We start from the raw sequence: 22,169 nt of genomic DNA, 5'->3' as shown, positions 1-22,169 counted from the left end.
TTACCCTTTTTTTCCTTTTATAGAATTTCATATTGTAGTATGAAAATACATTAATTTATCCTAATTAGCTCTATGTTCTTAATATATATCTGTTTGTAATTAAATGTTATTGTTTTATTGCTGCATTTTTTACCCTTTGAACTATGAATTAACTACAATTTGCACCAGCAGCTTATGTGAAACATTAGTATGTTATTATTTATTTTACTTCACACTTTTAGACTAGTTAAGGTTAGATCTGCATTTTTACATTTTACTTACTTTTATAATTATACACAATGACTAAATTTCAGTTGGCAAAAAGAGTTAACCCTGATTTTTATATACTACTCATATTATTGCAATTAACAATTTTTATGTAACTAAATAATGCTACAAACAACATAAATTAATAACATGCAAAAAGTAGATAAATTCCCTTACCTATAAAAAAATTTCCTTTCTTTTTAACTCTGACAAGAGTCGTTACAAAATCATCCAAGCTAGTTGTTAACTTTCTCACAGGTTCAATGTTCATACTTTGAGTGAAATTGACATTTAACTGTTCAGAACGTAACATTGTACAACATGTCATTTGATGGATTAAAACCCTGAGTTTTTATTGGTAAAAGGAAATATATAATTAAACATAAGAGTGAACTAATAATGAATAATGAAAGAGAGAATGACATGTGGGTGTGGCAGGAGGGGTCTGATTTTCCATTTGATAGCTATAATAAATGTGGTTTATCTAAGCAGTGATGAGTTTATAGAAAGTAATTTTCATTTACTTTTGCACTTTTTTGGAGGGATAGAGGATAAAATAGATGATATGCTAAGAGCAAATGTGTCTTAAGTCATATTAGGGGAAACTAAGGATTTTTTAAGATGTTGTCTTACAGAATTAAGAAATTAATCTTGGCTAATGATCCATATTTTAACAGTATAGAAGTTTTAAGTTGAGTAAAAGTTTGATTACAAGACACTAAAATGTATACTGTTGTACACAGTAAAAGATGTCTTTGGGAATAGTGTTAATAAATGGTTGTTTCCTGATCTTCTGAGTAAGACAGCTGTGTTTCATGATGTTGATGTTAGTGATATTAAGCCCTAAAAACATCTATACAGGGTCACACTTGCAAAAATACAATATATGAAAAATTAAAGTGAGTACATGCTGAAATATGACCATACAACTGAGTAACTGGAATTCACTTTGTGTTTTTGTGCCCAGACAAAATGGTAGAGCTAGATTTTTTAGTTGACAATTCTCTAACAAAGAATGAATTATTTCCAGTTCCCAGGATTGATTATTGTATTAACAAGATTGATAAATCCAAGTATGTGAGCAAATGTGATCTATGAAAGGCATATTGGTGCATTCCTTTGACTGAAAGGACATGGAAAATTTCTTCATTTTGTCATCTCAGATCAGTTTAATGAAACTGTTAAGTTTGTTGGAATGAAAAATTTACTGGCAGTATTTACTCATTTAACTCTTAATACAAACTTGATCTATATGGCCTCTTTTTACTTGTTTAAAGGCTTTTTAAATTTAAATCTGGCAGTATTTCAATTAACATAATATTACTAAAAATTATGATTTTTAATAATAATAGTCTTTTTCTTGTAATAAAAAAATTTGTTCATGAATATATTGAATATTTGTTTTGAATGGTCTGTACAATTGACATTTTAACTGCACAGAACATATTGTGCATCATTTGATAGATGAACATTTTTAGTTTCTGTTTGTTGTAGATAATATATAATTAAATGTAAAATAGAACTATTAATGAATTATGACAGACAGGATGTGACAGTTGAGTGTGGCAGGAGGCCTACATGATAGCTCTGTAACCAAAAAAAATTGAATACTTTTATAAATGGGGTGTCTATTTGAGCAATGAAGATTTTATAGACCGTAATTTCATTTAATTTTGTATTTTTTCAGGGGTAGTACATAAAATATGGATGCTGACATGCTAAGAGAATGTCGTATGTCATACTGGGAGAAATTTAGGTTTCTCTTTAGTATTTTCTTGTAGAATTAAGAACTTAAAACTTGTGTACTATTAAAATATCGATTATTAGCTAAGATTTTATGCTATTAAACTAAAGACAGTTTAATAAAACTTTGAATGTAATAAATGGAATACACTTAAACCTTGTCATGTAATACAGAGTTAATGATAGGGTTAATTTTTGTGTTTGCTTTCAAGAAAGCCAAAACAGGCTATGTAACATTTCCAGTATTATGTTTCCTTGAGGAGCTTGTATCAACAATTTTTAGTGTTTTACCATAATTAATTTTTTTATTTTGAGTTTCACCCAAAACTACACAAGAACTATATGCTCTATCCATTCCTAATTAAGTAGTGAAAACTAGAGGGAAGGTAGCTAGTTAACACAATGCATTGCTAACTTTTGTGCTTCTTTTTTTCCTAACAAATAGTAAGATTGACCATCACATAATAACAGTCCCATGGCTGAAACGGTGAGTATGTTTGTTGGGTGGGGATTTGAGCTGTGACAAAAGGGTTAAATTTTCAGCGTTAACTGTAAAAAGATAGTGACATTCACTTCACCTCACTTCTGCTTTAAGGGTTAATACATGTATTTCATGGAGAATTAAATCTATAACAATAATTTTCCCTTTCTTTTACATTAACCACCTTTATTTCACAGGAAATTATATCTGTGACAGTACTTTTTTTCCTCAGTGAACACTTTTCATGTGTCATGAATGTTTTTCACGTTAGATTTAATTTAGTACATGACACGTAACTTTCACTCATCCTTGAACAATTTTTACATATTACTAATACTTCTAAGTTACCAAATATCCTATATATTCTTCCCCCCCATCTTTGTTTGGATGTCTTTGTCTAAGACATCTTTGCACTAGCATTGGTTCACTATACAGTATTTAAAATGGTATTTTTTACTCAAATCTGATTTGAAATCCATGATGGGCTAATAAAGGAGAATGTGAAAAAAACAAACGTGTGTATGTGTTTAATATATTTATAAACAAATACAAGCTAAAACAAAACTCCAAACCGCAGCACCAATCAAAATGATCTCCCAGGTACAGTCTATAATGTAGGAAATTAAATGTACTTCATGTTTTGGAGATGATTGTAGAAGTATGACTCGCATTGTCGTGGGGATACACTGTCTATCAGTCCTAACCTTTTGTAAGGCTGGCAAACAAAGAATAAAGTAATCAAAAGAAATAAAAATTAGGAAAGCACGATGTGGGTGCTGAAGTCCACAACACTCATCCTTTATATTGTTTAGAGTCTGGAATAGGTAGTGCCATGTTATTTAAATGACCATATTAAAAGCTAAAAATGTGTATCAGAAACTTTCAGTAAAATTTCTTTATATTTATTTAATACATTTTTATATTTATCAGAGAATACTTTAATAATTTTATTTGGATTTTATTTATTATATCAAATGTTAAGTTTTGTATATATATTTTCAAATTTATAATTAAATATTGTAATATATTACAAATTTTGCAAAATGAGTAATTGTGAAATTATAATGTTTATAATCAAAGAGTGGTACATTACTATTAAAAGAGAGTATAACATATTGGAAAAGAAAAAATATTTAGATTAAAATAATTGACAATATCATAATCTGAATCTAAATAATCTGCCTCTATGTTAGATATTGAAGCATTTTAGTTTCTAATTCTCATGGATAAAGTGTTAATAACAATATTTCAGGGTTATTTATACTAACTAAATCATCTATGTCTGCAAGTTAAAGCAAAAATGTATGTTTTATGAGAGTAGGTTTATTGAAAAGCACATAAACCCAAAGATAAATTTGCAATACCTGTACTTCTGTTAAATAGTTAGCTCCCATTGCCACTCCTGTTACTTGTTTAAATACATGGTTATTGAAATATCTCTAATTATTATAAATACAGAAACTTCATATATCTTATGTTTTTGGAGCTAAATTTTCTTTCTTTCTATATTGTGAAAGGATAGCAGATCTGTTCTAATAAAGAATTAATAACAAAAGTCAAATCTTTTAATGGAATTGTGGTTTACCATATGGTAAAATAAAATTTTTGAACATTCTTAACTTGTTTGCAGTTTCTTAGATATTCAAAAATGAGTTGATTATTTTTGATTATCCAAAATGTGTTTATTATCATAAACACTTGTGTTTTTAGTTTTATCAAATAAAATAATAAAATGGCTAGTTGTTTAATAAATGTTTTTATTGAACTGGAAATCTAAATGTAATCAGATTTATGGAGTTTAGCATATAGAACAGGAAAATCTACATATTAATTTGGTTTCAGATAGTTTTGGTATAATTATTATATTAGTTATTGTATCTTTGAGATTGGTTAATAAGTTTAAATTTTAAGTGTTAGTGTACTGTTGATTTCTTTTATCATAATGCAAAAAAAAATCTTACAAATTAAACCAAAATTTCAGCTAGCTTTATCATTGAGAAGCGTAATGTTTTTTCTTGTAATTCTTGAATTTTATTTTTTAATTAATCAAATGATAAATTGATATGGTATTTTTTTAATTTTATAGAGGAGAATTTAAATTTTATTTTAAGCACATAAAACTTCCATTTAAAAAAAACATCTTGATGGATAACAAGTAATATTTAAGTTTTAGAATATTTTGCTTATTACATTTTGAGGCAATTCTGTGTTTAGATCCTTTAAGTATTTCACATGATGTTTTATCTTTTATAACTTCCAAGTTACCAATTATTATGTTTATTAAAAAATACCAATAAATTATTTTCACACTATCAAGATAAGTTATTAACTTAATCTACATTTAATTTAGTTAAAAACATGTAGTATTTGTAAGTAATGGTAGGCTTTACGTTTTTAGAAGGAATATTTTGTTTACAGATTGATGAATAATTTGAGAAATCTCTTTGAATACTTTGTTTAAAATTAACTACCAAATATGAAATTTAGTTTGCAATTTCTCTTTTTCAAAACTTAATCATTGACTTGTAGCTGCTATAAAATATCAATTAAACGTGAGTGCTTTGCATGATTGTTTCAAATATGAAATTTTTTTATTGTATTAATCATGGCTGTTATTTAAGAAAAATTAAGTTGATAAATCTTTTTAAAAACAATTTACATACACTAATACTATAATAGAAAGTATTATCTAAATTACTCCAAAATTCTGTAAATCAACCCATATTAATTTATTTTTTCTTTTACCCCTTGTTTTGTTAATTTTATGAAAAAGGTTTCTATTAAAGAAAAACATAGCAATATAGTAATCATTACTCAAATTCAAATCAGTAGAGATAAAATCTTGGTTTAATCCATAAGGATATAATGTTCTTAATTTCAAAATATAGAAGTTCTTTTGCTGAAGTCCCTCAATATCTTCATTAACAATTTCTAACAGTTATCTTAACAGAGGTAAAATGATGAATTCTAAAATGCCTTAATTCTATGGAATTCCTTAAATTGTTCTTAAATTGCAAATTTGTACATACATATAAAACGGGTTTGAAGTTTGACCCATATTTCATTTAGTACAAGTTAATAAATAAATTACATTATTTTACACAACAAATTTGTATAAATGACAAGATGAAAGTGCTTAGAATATACGAGATATCTTTTTGTTATTACATTTTGTAATATTTGTAGCAATATAATTACTATAACCAGCTCACTATACTAAATTATAGTCTATACAATTTATCTATTAGTTAAGGCAATGACATTTAGCTGCATAAAGGTTGAAAAATATAATGGAAAAGTGTTACATAGTCATCAACAAATCACATTCATTTTGTTTAATTAATTTACTTTATTTTTGAGTAGTAATATTCTAGTGTCCATTTCTATAATAAGATTAATTTGGCTTTGTGTAATGACTTGGTTCTTTTATGATATGGAAAGTAAAGCTGTGTTGAAAATGATACTTTATAAATTTTTGTGCTTGTGTTCATGACAGATGGTATACACTTGAATAATTTGTCTTTATATCATTTCTTTTTCAGGTGAAAGTAGCATTTTCAAACCATACCAGTTTAAGATGGAAGAGCTTGATGGATTCAGATATCGAGCTAGAGTGAGTATTATAATCTGCTATTTTACTTGAACAGTGTAATACATAGGTATCTTGGAACGAAGTCAAATGTTCTCTGCCTTATTAGTAAAAATGTTAATGCCCACACCAGTCACTCTGAAATACTTTTTTATTTCAAGTGGGCTTCTTGTCATCATACTTTTCTAGAACAGGTACATTAAAAAAAACAAAAATTCAACATTGTATAAAAGAAATTGAAAAAAGAACAATGCCTAAGTCAGTGTTCATGTTGAGGATGGTATCTAAACTCTTTCTAGACATGATAAGAAAAATATTTAGCACATTGTATTACCTATGGTTTGTCACATTTTTAAATTAAGGGTGCTCTCAAGAGTGACCTTTGAAAAATAGTCTCTGCTTAACTGCTGAGATTAAATGACACAGCTCTAACACAGCTGACATCAAATAATAGTGCATTGTTTTTAATCCTTTTTTTAAATTTTATTTTTCATGGTAGTAAGAATGTATTCTCAAGATGTCTGGTATGGATATTGAAAATTTAATTAAAAATAAAGTACATAACAACATTTCGACCTTTTTAGGCCATGACAGTAAGAAACCTAAGAGAAATTTAGCCATTTACCCTCCCATTGTAAAAGACACAAAACCAGCAGAGAACAGTGTGTTATTTCTGAGATCTTTTGAAAGTTAAAGGCTTTTGAAAATTGTTATATGCAGTATTCTTGCTTTGGTTTCTGTTGTTACATGATCTGTGTGTGTGTGTGGAAACTAATATAAAGGAAGTAGTGAGTAACATTTTTAGAACTGAAAGTGGTCATCTTGAGCAGTTTGAAATGTATGTGTGTGTTAGGAGGTCACTGAGAAACCAGAATAAACAAAATGAATTGTATTATCTGTCCTTTTCAGTATGACAGTGAGATTCCAAAGTAAATCTGCTAATCGTTTTGCACCTATTTCCTATGTTTATACTTCTATTAGTAGCCAAACTAGAAACCTGTGGAATACAAAGCAATGAATCAGTATTCCTGTTTTGGCATTTTTTGAGTACTCTGACACTGTCATCATCAAATAAGTGTTTACTTTGCAGTTCTCAATACTTTCCCTACTTTAAGAACACAGTAAAGTAAGATTTATAAACTTGTTGACAGTATAATGGTTGCAATGAGAATTGTCTAAAGTGTTATAACATGTTTATGTTATGACATTTTAGAAAGCCTGGGCATTCATTAAATTTGGTAGGTATTTGAATGTAAGTTATCTTCCTGGGTGATTGCCATTTAGTGTTTATTATTATTAGTAGTACAAATAATAATACTGTGTTTACAAATAAATAAATTTCGGTAATTTTTCTTAAAACTTAGAACTTTAATTAAAAAATATTCCATAAAACATTGATCTCCTCAACTTGCAGTGTTACAAAGTTCTTTTTTGCTCTTGTGAGTTGTACTTATTAATTCATGCCTTAAGTCTCATTGAAATTCATATGTGGAGGTGGAAAGAATACTTTTTGTAGATTTTAAATATGCATTTTGGAATACTATACAAAAATGTGTTATAATTTATGAAGCTTCTTAACTATGCTGTATTTGGGTCTAGAAAAATTTTAATTTCTCTTTGGAAAATAGTATTGATCATAATACTTCAAACTCTCCAACAGTATCAGAGCTTTTCTTTCATAAGTAGCTTAGAAGAGTAATCTCTAACAGTATAAATAGCTTCAGAGACTTACAAAATTGCATAAAGAAAATGTAGAGCTTTTAATTGGTTATAAAACTGTAGGTACAGATAAGTAAGTGTAGATAAACAAGTCTTCTCAAGTGATGAAGTAGTGGATTTAACCAGTATGCTAAATATATTTCAACCAATAGGAAAGGTAAGAAATTCTTACTTGATATTTTACCTTGCCAGCACTGGAAATGTGAATTTCTAACATGTGAGAAACTATTGACATTCTACTCTGGGCATTGTAAAATGTAACCTAACCAAACTCGAAAATATCCAATAATGGATATTTAGTTGTTTTTTGTTTGTTTTTTTAATAGTTACTTTTAAATTAAGAAATTAACAAATGTATAATACTAAAATTTATTTTACAGTCTACACTTTGATGTGAAACTTCTTTATATATTCATAAAATAGTATTTTGATAAAATTATAAATAAAACAGACAGTATGACATGCCCTCTGATCGACATCCATTTCAGTAGGATTAACAAAATAAATACTTTTTTTATATACTGCAAGTTTTGCTATAGAATAAACAAAATACTAGTAAATTTGTATGAAGAGGTTAAAGTTTTACAGTTTTAAAGTTGTAGGACTTAAAGAAATGACTTAAGACCTAGCCAACACGCATATACCTATGAATGGGACATTAGTATGAATAACACAAGAACATAACATATAGATCTAATGTGTTATTTATTTTGGGATCTTGTCTAATTTGATACAACTATAGCTACCAAATTAAGTCTGTATCAATAGATATAAGCCAAACTGTTTTGCTAAAGATTTGATCGGGGTATATGCAATGGTTGATCTAAAAAGGTCTAAAGTTATAGGCCTAGTGTTAATCTAGTGCTCAAAAGATTAAATGAAAAATGTATATTCAGTATTAGATCTAAAGGTCTATAAGTGCCACTTGTTTTTCACTGAAATCAGCCAGTTTTCCTATGTCTATAGATATATATCTATATTGAGCTAGGATATGAAGTCTTTACTCAGTTGTATTTTTTCATTAAATATTTATCTATCACTGTGTATATGCATATTGGCTATTCTTAGCATTAGGCTTAAGACTAATTTTATCTAACGTCTGTGTGCTTATGCCAGGTAGAGAAAGGCCTTCATCTGCATCTAGTGTTTGTGGAAATAATACAGTATAGTATAAATCACACCATTAAATTTTTCATTTAGTCTTTTAAGTATAATGAGATGTCAAAAATATGCTATCATCTTCCTTTATTGCAAAATCAGGTAATTACTGTGAGCACCAGCATCTAAGGCACATACACTTAGACACTTTCTAAGCGTTAGATTTGAATGCAGGCAGTTCCTTAAAGCTGTCGATTTAAAAAAAAAAAAAAAAAAAAATCAAAGCCCTCTTTAAATCACTAAAGACTTTCTTTGTTTAAGTTTTATTGTGAGTGACTTCAAAGGTTCTTCATTTTTCAGATTTTTCTGTGAAGAAACTAATTTTCTTCTCCTTTTCAACTTTCTCAAAATTTTCATCAGTGAGTGAAAAGAGCTATTTAATCTTGGTTCCAGTTCAATTCCTTCAACCGTTTTGTGACTTGTGCTTTCTGGGCTTCTACTCTTCTAAATACATGCTGTACTTTTGTTTTGCATTTCTAACAAAGCTCTGACCAGTAATAGACATGCTTTGTTGATTTTCTGTAATAGTTTTTTACACTGCTTGAGAAAATTGTAACAGTGCCTTTCTTTCACCCTATCTTGCACGTACTAGATGATTTAGACTAGATAATGCATTTAACATTGCTTTCAAAGTCACGAAATTTCATTTTCACATAGATGTAGGAACTCTGTAATGTTAATTGGTTAGTATGCCAAACTGTGGATCTTAGGTTATGTGGATTGCATCCAATTACTATCACAAGTAGTTACTCTTTGCCCTTTAGGGCTGAATGCATTATAAGAATGATCATATTACACTAACAAGTATGGCAAGAGTAGACCACCAGTTGCTAGCAGGCTTTGTGGGTAGCTGCCTTCCTTCTTGACTTGTCAATTTACAATTTGAGATGGCTGGCACATGTAGCACTTATAATGCTTCATGTGAGGTTTCACAAACAGAGAAAGAATCTGATGTTACTAAAAAAATATGTATATTAGTGTTTTTTGTTTCTTTTTGTTTTAATATAAGTAGGAGGCAGTTTCTTTTACTGAAATTTTGTAAGTGTTGGATGTGCTATGTGATACTTCCATTTTCCATTGGTGATAGTGGTGAACATTTCCATAAAGATTGATTGTTGGATGTGTTTTTAGAACTAAAAGTCACATAAATAAAATTATAAGAGAAGAAAGATGAATATTACCTCCAAATCTTGTATATCAGAATATGAACAAAGTAATTTAACATGTCCCAGCAAGAGATCTCCCATAGTAAATAAAATGTCATGAAACCATGCAATATAGTTCCTTTCCATTTCATGTGTTTTTTAGGATTCCACACGATCATTTGAGTGAGACTGTAATTACTATAAATTAAAACCTTGATTTTAGATTTTTGCAATTAATAAATAGATTGAAGCAACAAGACACAAGTATTTTTTTCTTTAAATAAAGGATCAAAATCCTAGTATTTTATATGAAACAAAATTTTAAGAACTTAAATTAGTAATTGTATGACTTTCTGATATTTCTGTTAGTAATTTGAAATCACCTTAGAGCTTCAAACAACTTAGTAACTCCTCAAATCCCGGGCCATGTTGGTATTTGTGGGAACGAGCTCGCCGATGCTGCAGCAAAATCTATCTGCTCTGACACTCTCACTGCTGTGCCTGGTTTGAGAGGTCTAATCATAACACACCATTTTGGCCTTGGAATTCCTATAGATGGGACAGCCTTGGAGTGGCCCCCCTTGGGTTAATAGGCTGGTCCACTTGTGCTAAGTTCAACTGAGTACCAGTGTTGGATGTTCTCAACAGGTGTTGTTGACATTGTATCTGATGCTGGTGTTTGGGTGTAGTGCTCACGAAACCCTGGTATTGATGCAGTGTCCTTGTTTCACATTCTAGTGCATCCCCTGGTAGGGCTCCATGGTGGGTGAGTCAGTGGGCACTGAAATTTTACTTTTTTATTATGGATACTTCAATTAAAAATCTTTAAAATATTGAAAAAAACAGTCTATAGGTAAATGACCACACCTTGAAGATTCTGAGCAGCAATCCTCATCATCTGTACACCTGTTGTACCTTATTTTCTTATATTGCACTCACTATCAGACAAACCTTTAGGGCAAATGCCTCCCTTTTTCATTCAGAAGAGACTAGAGGGACTTGCTGGCTCTCCAAAGTCACTAAAAGGCTTTGATTTGGTGACATATTGGAGGAAACATCCACATTTCAACACTTAACTCCTGTTGCATTCAAAGGCAGTTGGGAATATATCTATTGAGGTTACACCTCATGCTACTTTGAAATCATCATGAGGAGTTATTGTTGAGAGGGATTTGAAGAACATTCCATTGTCAGAGATTCTCGCTGGTTTCTCCACCCAAGGAGTTTCTGCAGTGAGGTGCATCTTCACTCCCAAAAGATGGAATTATGGTGCCAACCAATGTACTCATTCTGACATTTACGTCCCCACATTTGCCATCCACCATCAAGGCAGGTTATCTTAATTGCAGAGTATGGCCATACATTCCAAACCCTCTCTAATGTTTCCAGTGTCAACGGTACATCACTTGAAAACATTGTGTCGTGGTTCCTTCACGTGTGCTTGTTGCAGCGGCAAGGATCATGATGACTATGAGTGTGAAACAGACCCTTATTGCATCAGTTGCAATGGCTTTCACCCATCCTACCTACGTTTTTGCCCTAAATGGTTGGAAGAAAAAGAGTTGCAGCATTTGAAAACGATTCATAACATTACCTATCCTAAGGGTTGAAAGTTGCTGTCCACCACCTCATCTCGGATGTATGCTGCTGCACTTCATTCCATAGCTACTGTGGGAGTGCAGACAGATCTCTCTGTGCCTCCTAAAGAATCGTTTTCCAAACAAATGAAAAGTCATTTGAACTCCATGGTTAAAAAAGTTGATTAATCAACTTCAACACCTATTTCTGTCCCTTACATACATTCCAACAAATCCCAAGATCCACATCCTATTGTTCCAGGTACAGGCATTTTCTCAGATCTATCTTACTCTCTCATCCCAAGATGCAAAACAATAATTCGTTCATGCCCTCAATCTCCAATTCCAACAGCATAGACCTGCCCAATCGACACAGGGCTGGATCCATGGAGGTCGATAACAAGGAAAGTAAGGAAAAAAGACGTGGTTGTAAACAGAAGGGGTTTCCACCCAATTTGCCTACACATAAATAAAAATGGCCACCTTGATACAATGGAACTTTCAAGGTTTACATTCTAATCAGGATGACATCAAAGTGCTGATTGCTCCATACCACCCTGGTTGTCTTTCCTTAAGGAAACATTTCTGAAACCTGCCGATACGGTCACCTCTCGGCAGTTGTCTTTATACAGAAATGACAGGCTGTGTGATGAACGAGTGCATGGAGGGGTGGCACTGTTGGTTGATCAGCATGTTCCCACCCTGTCTTTGCCACTCGATACACCCTTGGAGGCCATAGCCATCTTTGTTTCTTTGGGTCATACCATTACTGTTTGTTTTCTCTACCTGTCACTTGGAGAGACATATGATCAATCTGCCCTTGATGCTTTCATTGAACAGTTGCTGTCTTAATTTTTTATCCTGGGGGACTTTAATGGACATCATCCCCTCTGGGGAAGTGCTGATATTGATAGTAGGGGTCGCTCTGTAGAGCATATGTTCTTTGATCACAACCTTTCTCTTCAATACTGGTACATCTACTTATTTTCATGTGCCTAGTCAGTCCTTTACAGCTATTGATCTCTCAATTTGCTCCCTTTCATTATTTTACTATTTTTCATGGAGGGTTGACAATAATCTACGAGGCAGAGATCATTTTCCTATAATCTTGAGAGAGGCTGGCTGTGGTCGATGCTACCCGACCTGAGCGGCAGCTACAGACTACGTACAATTGTTTACTGAAGTGGACCACAGGAAACAGCTTTACCTTCTCTCTCTCTCTAAAACCGTTTGCATGCACTTTTGCTGCCAACAGGGTATTCACCCTGATCCTGAATTCAATATCAGTAAAGTTGTGCTGCCTGTGGTCCCTGAGACAAAGTTCTTGGGGCTTATCTTTGATTGGAAGTTGAACATTATACCACACATCAAGCATCTATGGGTCAAATGTACAAGAGCACTGAATGTCCTCCATGTTCTCTCTTCCACCATCTGGACAGCAGATTGATGTTCTATGCTAAAGATATATTGTGCTCTTATTTGTTTAATACTCCACTATGTCTATGGCTCTGCCATTACTTTGGCCTTAAAGATGCTGGACCTCATTCATCATCAAGGGCTTCGGCTCTGCACTGGGGCTTTCTGCACTTCCCCAGTTCAGAGCTTATATGTAGTCTCAAGAACCTTCTATGCACCTCTGCTATTTGTCTTTACTATATGCTTCAAAACTTTGTCTATTCTGAGAAAATATGATCCACCATGGAAGGAAAACACAACCTCAGGTGGGATGCTTTGGTGAGGAACAATCTGCCATTGCTCCTTTTGGTCTTCGTATCCAGGTGCAGTTGGATGAATTGGATCTGTCTTTGAATATCATTGCTGTATCCACTGGTTAGCCCATCCCACCATGGCTTCTTACAGCCCCGTAATGTGACCTATCTTTAAGTCATCTGAGAAAAGCAGACACTCTTGATTGGAAATACTGTCTGTTATTTGCTGAACAATCTTTCCATTCCTATTGATACAGATGGTTTGAAATCAGGTGACTGTGTGGGCTCTGCCATGGTTTGCTGCAGTTCAGTGGTTGCGTGCAGAATCCCCTCTACAGCTTCTATGTTCACTGCTGAATTTTATGCCATTTCTTTTGCCCTGGATCACATAGAAGCCAAGCAGTATTCAAACTGCACGATTCATATTGACTTGCTTATTTTTCTACTGGCTTTGGAATCACTTCACATCAGTTCACACCCTGTTCTTGCCGATATTCAAAACCAACCTGCCCAATTATCTTTAACATCTACTTCTATCCAATTTTTCTGGATACTGAGCCATGTTGGTATTCATGGGAATGAGCTAGCTGACGCTGCAGCAAAATCTATTTGCTCTTGCACTATCACTGCTGTGCCTGTTTTATACATGGACTATGGTGTCCCGTATTCAAGGCTCAGCTCTGTGCCAATTGGCAGTTGACTTGGAATGAGCAATGTGAGAACAAGCTTTTCCAAATAAAACCCTATATTGGACTTTGGCCATCTTGCTTCCGTAAGGATTGGAAGGAGGAAGTTGTTCTATCTAGACTACACATTAGTCACAATCTTTTAACTCATTTTCTTTTATTTGGAAGTGATGCATCATTGAGTAGTCTGTGTGATACTCAGGTCACAGTAAACCACATTTTACTTTCTTGCCATCATTATGACTCTCAACAATGGTGCCATTTTCACCATATTATGTCCCAAGGTTTGTCCATGACATTAGACAGAGTTATTGGTGATGGTGACACTTATCTACCTTGGAAATGTTTTTAGTTTTTAAAAGCCATTAATCTTTTTAATGCTATTTAAGTTTTTTAATATATACATCAGACCATTTTTAATGTGATTCCCTTTTAAGAATCAAAGTCCATCTAGTTTGATTTGAAATTGGAAAATGGCTGTAATGTCAAATAACTCAAAACCAGGACTTTTTTTTTTTAAACTTAGCTTGTAGTCTTCCTGGTGAGCTATGATAATTAAAATTATGCTACAGAAAGTCCTTTACAGCTTGAATTACTGTAGTTTTTCTTTTGACGATCTAAACTAGATGTAAATGTTGGTTTTATGCTATTTATTTATTTTTAGCTTTGTTTTGTTTTACCTTAATTTCCTTTTATGAATTTAACTGAACTTAATTTTAACTTTTTACTGAATGTTTGGCACAGATAGCCTAGGTGCTTTGTGCCATAAAACACCAAATCAACCAACCAACTAACTCCTAAAATGCTCATGAAATTTAATGAAGACACACCTTAAAAAAGAAATAATTCATTGTTGTGTTGCATGATTACTATTAATAGAGAATGTTTGTTACCACAAAAATATCAATTTATAATTTTACTATTAACATTTGTATATGAATATTCCATCGAGAATTTATGATGACTTTTTTCAGGGAAACCTGTATCTCTTAATTTTAAGTCTTTCTTTCATTTGTTATTTTCTGCGTGTGGATTCATCTTCTGTAACTTTATATCAAAAAGGAATGACTAATAAATAAGCTATACAAGAAAAATAAAAGTATCTTAAAATATTTAAATAATATATAAAACTGTCTTTTTAATATAATTATATGAAATGTGTTTGATTATTCACATAAAACTTGTAGAATAAATGTCATATGTGATTATGACTAGTTATTCAGATTTATTGTTAGTTTGTGATGCATGGTTAGAATTATTTTTTGGGATTTGGCACCATGTTTTTTGCTTGATGAGAATACCTTGTCTAATTGTTCTATTTAATAAAATTAAATGTTTTTGGTTTTTTTGTACGTAGGATGCACTTCGATCAGTAACCCGAATTGCTGTTCGAGAAGCACGACTGAAGGAAATCCGAACTCAGCTTCTAAACTCTCAAAAGCTAAAGGTAAATTTATCGGCTTGCATAAAAAAAAAATTCTTTAAAGATTGGAATATATTTGCCAGTTTGATAAGTGACTGTTTGGGAGATATTTTCTTAAAAAAAAAACTAAAACTTTATACAGCTTGTTAAAATGAAATGAAACTATGAAAACAAAATCATTACTACAGTTTTTTTAATATTAAGTGATCTTAATCTTTTTATATTTTTTTTCTTAGGACCTAATAAGACAATGTAGTATATTTGTGTGTTTTAACTTTCTTTAAAGTCATATTTTGAAGATAATCCACGTGACCAGCAACTTCTTCGACATGACAGAGACCTGCACGTTGTGAAACAACAGGCACATCTGAAAGATGTTCCATACTACATAGGTATGTAACAGTATTATTTTCTTTTAGGATTCAGAATCTTCCTTACAAAATTTACTTCTTAGAAAAAGTGTATGTTAAAAATGCATCTAATTAATGCATTCATTAGATTAATTTTTTAGTATTCTTTAAATACAGCTTCTATTCAGTTCAATACCATTAAGATTTTATTATCTGTTTACTTATTACCACTTGAATTATTTCACTCTCTTCCTTTTACAAAGCCTTCAGTATCTTTGCACATTTCTTTTTTAATACTTCTTTTATCTTCAAAATCCACCAATTTCTTTCCTCTCCAATTTATTTGTATTAATTATTCTTTTTGCATTTCTTTGCACTCGCATATTTATTTCTTTTGTCTTCAATAAATATTTACACACCATGAGTTTATGCATTATGTTTTATATTCCATTTTTAATATTGTCTCTCCAATATCTTTTTCTGTGATTTAAGCATGGCATGATGAAACAAAATGTTAGCCATAAAAATTGCCTGTTTAAAACCACTTCCAGAATATCTGGATATCATTAACAATGATTGTTTCACAGTATTGGCTGAACAAAACTACCACATTTTATGCCTTGTAAGACAAACTTTTTTTTTTTTAAATACCTTGCAAAATTCCCATGCATCTTTCAAGACAAAAGTCTACTCAAAACGGCCTCTCATACAAATCGTATTCTCATTCCTTACCAGTTACAATTATTTTCAATAGCATAAAACATTCAATTTAACTAATATTGTTGATATACTGAGAAGAATATGATGTATTTGAATGTATTTACTCAGTACATTGAAAAAAGTCCAGGCTGCATCAAGGTGTTGGTTGCTGAGTCAAAATGTTTTTTTTATAAAACTGTCTTTCCAAAATTAGGGTGCATCTTCCATGATGTAGTTACTTAAAAGGCATCAAATACGGAAATTGTTCTAACTAGACTACACATTGATAGCAGTTTTTTAACTCATTGTTTTCTTATATCTGGGACTGATTCAGCAATGTCTGTATAATACTCAGGTCACAGTAAGCCACATTTTACTGTCTTTGCATTGTTATGACTGTCAGCGACGGCACCATTTTAAACATCTTCTGTCCCAAGGTTTATCTTGTAACATTAGACAGTGTTATTGATGATGTGACACTGTCCACCTTGGAAATGTTTTTAGCTTTTTGAAGGCCATTAATCTTTTTAATGCTCTTTAAGTTTTTTGATTTATACATTAATTCTTAAAAGGGCATTACATAAAAAGAGTAAAGTACATCTAGTTCGATTTGAAATTAGAAAATGGCCATAATGTCGAATAACTCTAAACCAGGACTGAAAAGGCCAACTTCAGGTGACTAATGGTGGTTTTTGAACTTAGCTGTTAGTCTTCCATGTGAATTATGATAATTAAGATTATGCTACAAAAAGTCCATTATAACTTGTATTACTGTAGTTTTTCTCTTACTGCTGTAAACTAGATGTAAAAATTGAATTTAATGTTATTTATGTTTTTAATTCAAAAATTAAACTTTGTTTTGTTTTACCTTAATTTCATTTTTATGAATTTTAATAATATTACGTTAACTTTTACCAGATGTTTGTTACAGATTAGCCTAGTTGCTTTGTCATAAAATGCCAAACCAACCTTCTGTTGTCTCCTGGCAGGAAAAAAAAAAATCTCAATTTTTTTGTAATTATCTGTTTGTGTGAGGAGTCACATATATACATTTGTTAAACAATCTTTTTTCTGCCAGAAGACAATACGAGACTGAAGATGATCACGTGTCAAAACTAGTTTCTCTGATACCAGACTTTTGAAACTTTGTTCCTTTTTACTGTATTTTTTCACTACTTACTCTCACCAAAGTTTTCTTTTGTTGGATCAAAAAGTTGCTACTTTGGGCACATAATTGGATTTCAGCATAGAAAAAACAGTAGAAAATACTGCAAAATGTGGAAAACGTCTTGTACAAAAAATGTTTGTTCCATACTACTTTAATGTCTCAAGCAGTGTCAGGCAGTAGACACTGTTACATGGGAAAAAGACCTGGCCAAAATATATATATATATGTATGCATTTTAACATTTGTGAATATTTTTTCATTAAATTTTAGGGTAGGTTGTTAAAGATCTTGATTATTAATAAAATTTAACCAGTTACTCATGCATAAACAAATACGTACAATAATCTAATTTTATAAAGAAAGGCAGGAATCAATCGTGTGGGTGTGTATATATATAACCATAAATGTTTAAGCCATAAACAAAATACACTGCATATTTTTACAAGGATTCTAGATTTTGAAGGTGACTGTGGAAGCAAGACTCACATTGTGGTTGGGACACACCCTCTATCAGTCTTAACCTCCAACATATTTCTTGTTTTTATACAAATGTCTATCATTTTCAACATTTTTTAATTTTGTGTTTTTTGTCTTTCCAAACAGTCGTTTTTTCATCTGCAGTGTTTTCATATTGAAAATTCAACTGCACAAAAACTTTTTTATTTGTAATTTGTTTTAAATTTACGTATTCAAAATAAAACTGATGTCCCTTGTTGAGTATTCTTTTCTAAAACCTGCTTCATTTTCTGTAATTTTCTCATTTTCTAGCTTTCACTTTAAATTCTGCCATTATACCAGTTATTTTATACTGTATATTCAGTAATTTTACTAGTCTATAGGTGCAGATTGCCCTCAAGTAGCTTTGCACAAAATTAAAAAAATGTGACTGGTAAATGAATGTAGTGACAAAATTCATTGCCAGCCTTGTATTTTATACAAGTGAATTTCATAAAGTTTCTACATGTGTAATCTGTTATTACTTGTATGTTGAAAGGTATTTGTTAACTCATACATAATGGAATATATCTTCAATTACATTTCAAAGAAGGTATGTTATAGAATCTAAAATTATGTATTATTAAAGTTTATTAATATCTTCTATTGAGAAAAACCAACTAAGCTTTCCATTGTTAAGAACATTAGAAGCTATACTGTTGAGTATAAATGTGAGATTGTAATAGTAGTGATTAACTTTTCAACTGTTGTGTGTGATGTTGCTGTTCTGAATAAAAATTCAAAACTAACTTCTAACATTTTAATTGAATATTTAAAATTAAACTAAAAAGTTATTTTTGGTGGGAAATATAAATATTTTAATTGTAATTATTTTTATTAAAAACATTTGGAGTTTGATACTGAACAAAACATGGAACAATATATAATGATACACTACACACAGTGCAATATGGATCTGAGCTCTTTATGCTTTTGTGCTGTCCTTGAACTATTACTGTAAACATAGCAATGCTTTGTAGAGTTCTATTTTGAAGCTGTTCATGTGACTAAGGATGGAAAAATGTCTGTTATGTCTCTATTGCTTGTGTGTTAGATGGTTTTCCTTGTTTTCTTGATGAACTATGCGCATATATTTTATTAATCACTGCTTCATAAGTTGCAGATGAAAGGTCTAGAGTTTGAGTTGAGATATAGAGCATATTTAACAAAAATGTATCACTACAATGAAAAAGAACTTAACCAATTTAGTATCCTTTTAAGACAAGAAATTGAGCATTACATCAAATTCAATGTTCTTATCATATTCCAAAACACAGTTTGGTTTATTTTCTACCAGTGTGATGATCTTTCTTTCCAGTTTTAACCATTAAATTTGTAATGAAATGTAATCAGCATATGAACTTCTAGTTTGTTTCCATTTCAATCCCATTATTGAATTATTATATTTGGTTTTCATCTCATGTTTTGTTCATACAAGTATTTAGAATTCTATTATCTGCTTTTTTACAATGCCACAACAGTTTATTTTCATGCAACCAACTAAATAATAATGGGCTTGTGTACTGATTGTCAACACGCAGAGGGTGACCTTCATTGAAGAAAGCTCCAGTGATTTTGTTACTGTACTTCCTGAAAATCCTAGGGTCTCCAGGGAAGCAAGATCATTTGAACAAACCAGTATGAACTGGTTCTACCTCGCATAGCATAAATTTGAATTACTTTTTTGTGATGATGTAACAAGTGGTCTTCTAAGCAGAGCTATTCACGTTCACTGCTATCTGTATATTTCTTATCTTTTACAAATTCTAATTCTTGTTCCAAATCAGATTCAGAAGTTGTAAGTAATTCATAAATTTCTTTTTCTACAAAAGTACAATGCTTTCTTTTCCACTGTGTGATGCCATGATTGTGGAACAGTGCAGACAGAAGACAAGATGTTTCAAATAAGGGTAACAAAGAAAACATTTATGAGGCCAATAGATATCAGCACTGAACACTTGATCTTGGCTCAATTAAAGGTCTAATTGGGTTCTAACATTTTAACTGAGCGTTTAACTGATGCATATTTTGCATATTAATAAACCATATTAATTTAAATTTTCTTAAAGAAAACCTAAATAATAATCATTCAAGGTGATATCATTTGCTTAAAATTTAATCAAGGAACCTTAGTAAAAGTTAATTTTACTGACAAAAAATTTAAAATGCAAAAGAGTTTAAATATTTCGGTTAGAATAGTGTGAATGTTGATAATTATCTGTTGCAGGATACTATAATTGTATTTTCTGCTATTAGTTCCTTCAGCTCTGCAAAAGATGGTCACAACTGAGAAAGAATGGAGCCATAAAAAACAATTGTTTCAGAAATCTTTAAAGTCTGACGAGTCAAGAGTAAATAAGGTTCAGTATACCCTTACAAAAGCACAAAAAAAGTTCAAGGTATGTCATCTTTTTAACCTAGAGAATAAACAAAGAATTTTATTGAATTTGTTTGTTTTTATTTTATTTTTTTTAGGCAGGATAAAAATCAGAAAAACGTAAATTACTGTTTCAAGCCAAGAATAATATTTTGTTTTGATTGAAGAAACAGCACAAGTCAGATTAATATAGTTAAGTTTTAAAATGTAAATGAATTCTTTTATTTGAAGGTTTTCTTTAAAAATTGTGTTAATCTAATTTATAAAAAGTTGTTTGATCTGTTTTTGGAAAACCCATCGAGGTGGATTCTTGTATGTGGTGAGGGGGCCCTCCCAGAGAAGGTTCTGTACTTTCATGTGGGTGGCCACATGTTTGCTGTACATGGTGACCTATGAAGGAGAGGAGAGGATCCTGGTGATTGAGGGGTCCAACGCCAGCACACCACTATGGCCTGGAATTTCTGTAGATGAGCTGCCTCAGGGTGGCCTCCCAAGGTCAATCAGCTGGTCCACTTGGGTTAGGGTCAACCAAGTACCAGTGTTGGACTTTCATAATGGGTATTGTGGACATTGTTTGATACAGGTGTTCAGGTGGTATAGTGTTCACAAAATCCTGTTGCTGCTGCAGTGTCCTTGTTTGGTGCTGTAGTACATCCCCTCCTAGGGCTCCATAGTGGGTGGGATCAGTGAGCACTGAAATGTAGCATTTTTATTATGGATACCACCATTCATGAAAAAATAAATAAAAATGAAAAAAAAAAAAAAAAAAACAGAAGATTGTCGGAAAATGACCACACATAGACATTTTGTACAGTCAACATCACATTCAGATTCGGTGCCTCGATTTCTAATTATCCATTCCTTATCGATACCCATGATGGGCAGAGCACAGATAGCCCATTGTGTAGCTTTGTGCTTAATTCAAAACAACAACAACAATTTTCCTGAAATACAAAAAAAGTACATTTTTAATTGGATTTTCACAGTAAAGAGATTTATGTGTAGCTATCTTTCTTTTAGACTTTTATGTGTATAAAATATTCTTTCGGTATTCATTAATTTAGTAATTACTTCTCTACTTTGAACATTTTTTTTAGTAATACTTGGTTTCAATAAATGTAGAAACTTGAAACACTTGTTCAGAACTTGAACAGTGAGTTGTTTTTCTGACATTTCATCTGTAACACTTTTCCAGAAACGAGGCAGATCCTTGAGAAGCTTTCAGTTTGAAGAAATCACAGATTCTTTGGCAAAGAGAAAAAAATGATGGAAAATGTTTCAACATGTTTAATGACCAAATATTGTAAAATACTATGAAATCTAAAGAAATTATTGTAACCTTTAAAATTAAACCACAGGTTATAACTACAAATAATGTGTTAAGAGTTATTGAATCGATATCATAAAATGGAGAGTTTGCTTGATGTTCACAATGTTGCAGGGTATTTATCGACTGCCAACTTTAAAAAAATGCTATCCCTATGGAATAATGGCAAAATCTTGCAATAAATTGTGTTTTGAAAAGTACCTTATGCTTCATATATTAAGTGCAGAACTCATTCACTGGGGCTTACAGTGATTATTTGAATATTTTGTACTCATTT

At 31.4% G+C, this 22,169-nt stretch overlaps 1 protein-coding gene across 3 annotated transcripts in view; it reads left to right on the top strand.

Annotated features, from left to right (window-relative positions):
* Positions 1-20,721, top strand: part of Ddx56 (putative ATP-dependent RNA helicase DDX56) — a 98,534-nt gene extending 77,813 nt beyond the window's left edge. Inside the window, exons 12-15 of one of the 3 annotated variants that reach the window (XM_076489464.1) lie at positions 6,013-6,083; positions 15,411-15,500; positions 15,763-15,868; positions 20,445-20,721. In XM_076489464.1, coding sequence (XP_076345579.1) covers positions 6,013-6,083; positions 15,411-15,500; positions 15,763-15,868; positions 20,445-20,689 — 512 coding nt within the window. In that variant the 3' untranslated portion in view covers positions 20,690-20,721. The remainder of the gene's footprint in view (positions 1-6,012; positions 6,084-15,410; positions 15,501-15,762; positions 15,869-20,444) is intronic. The other 2 variants (XM_076489465.1, XM_076489463.1) reach the window with 2 other exon arrangements.
* The last annotated feature ends 1,448 nt before the right edge of the window (positions 20,722-22,169 follow it).

This window comes from Tachypleus tridentatus, chromosome 2 (genome assembly GCF_004210375.1).
Source record: "Tachypleus tridentatus isolate NWPU-2018 chromosome 2, ASM421037v1, whole genome shotgun sequence".
In the NCBI taxonomy this organism is placed as follows: Eukaryota; Metazoa; Arthropoda; class Merostomata; order Xiphosura; family Limulidae; genus Tachypleus; species Tachypleus tridentatus.
The sequence above is the reverse complement of the archived record's forward strand: the minus strand, read 5'-3'. Positions and strand labels throughout refer to the sequence as shown.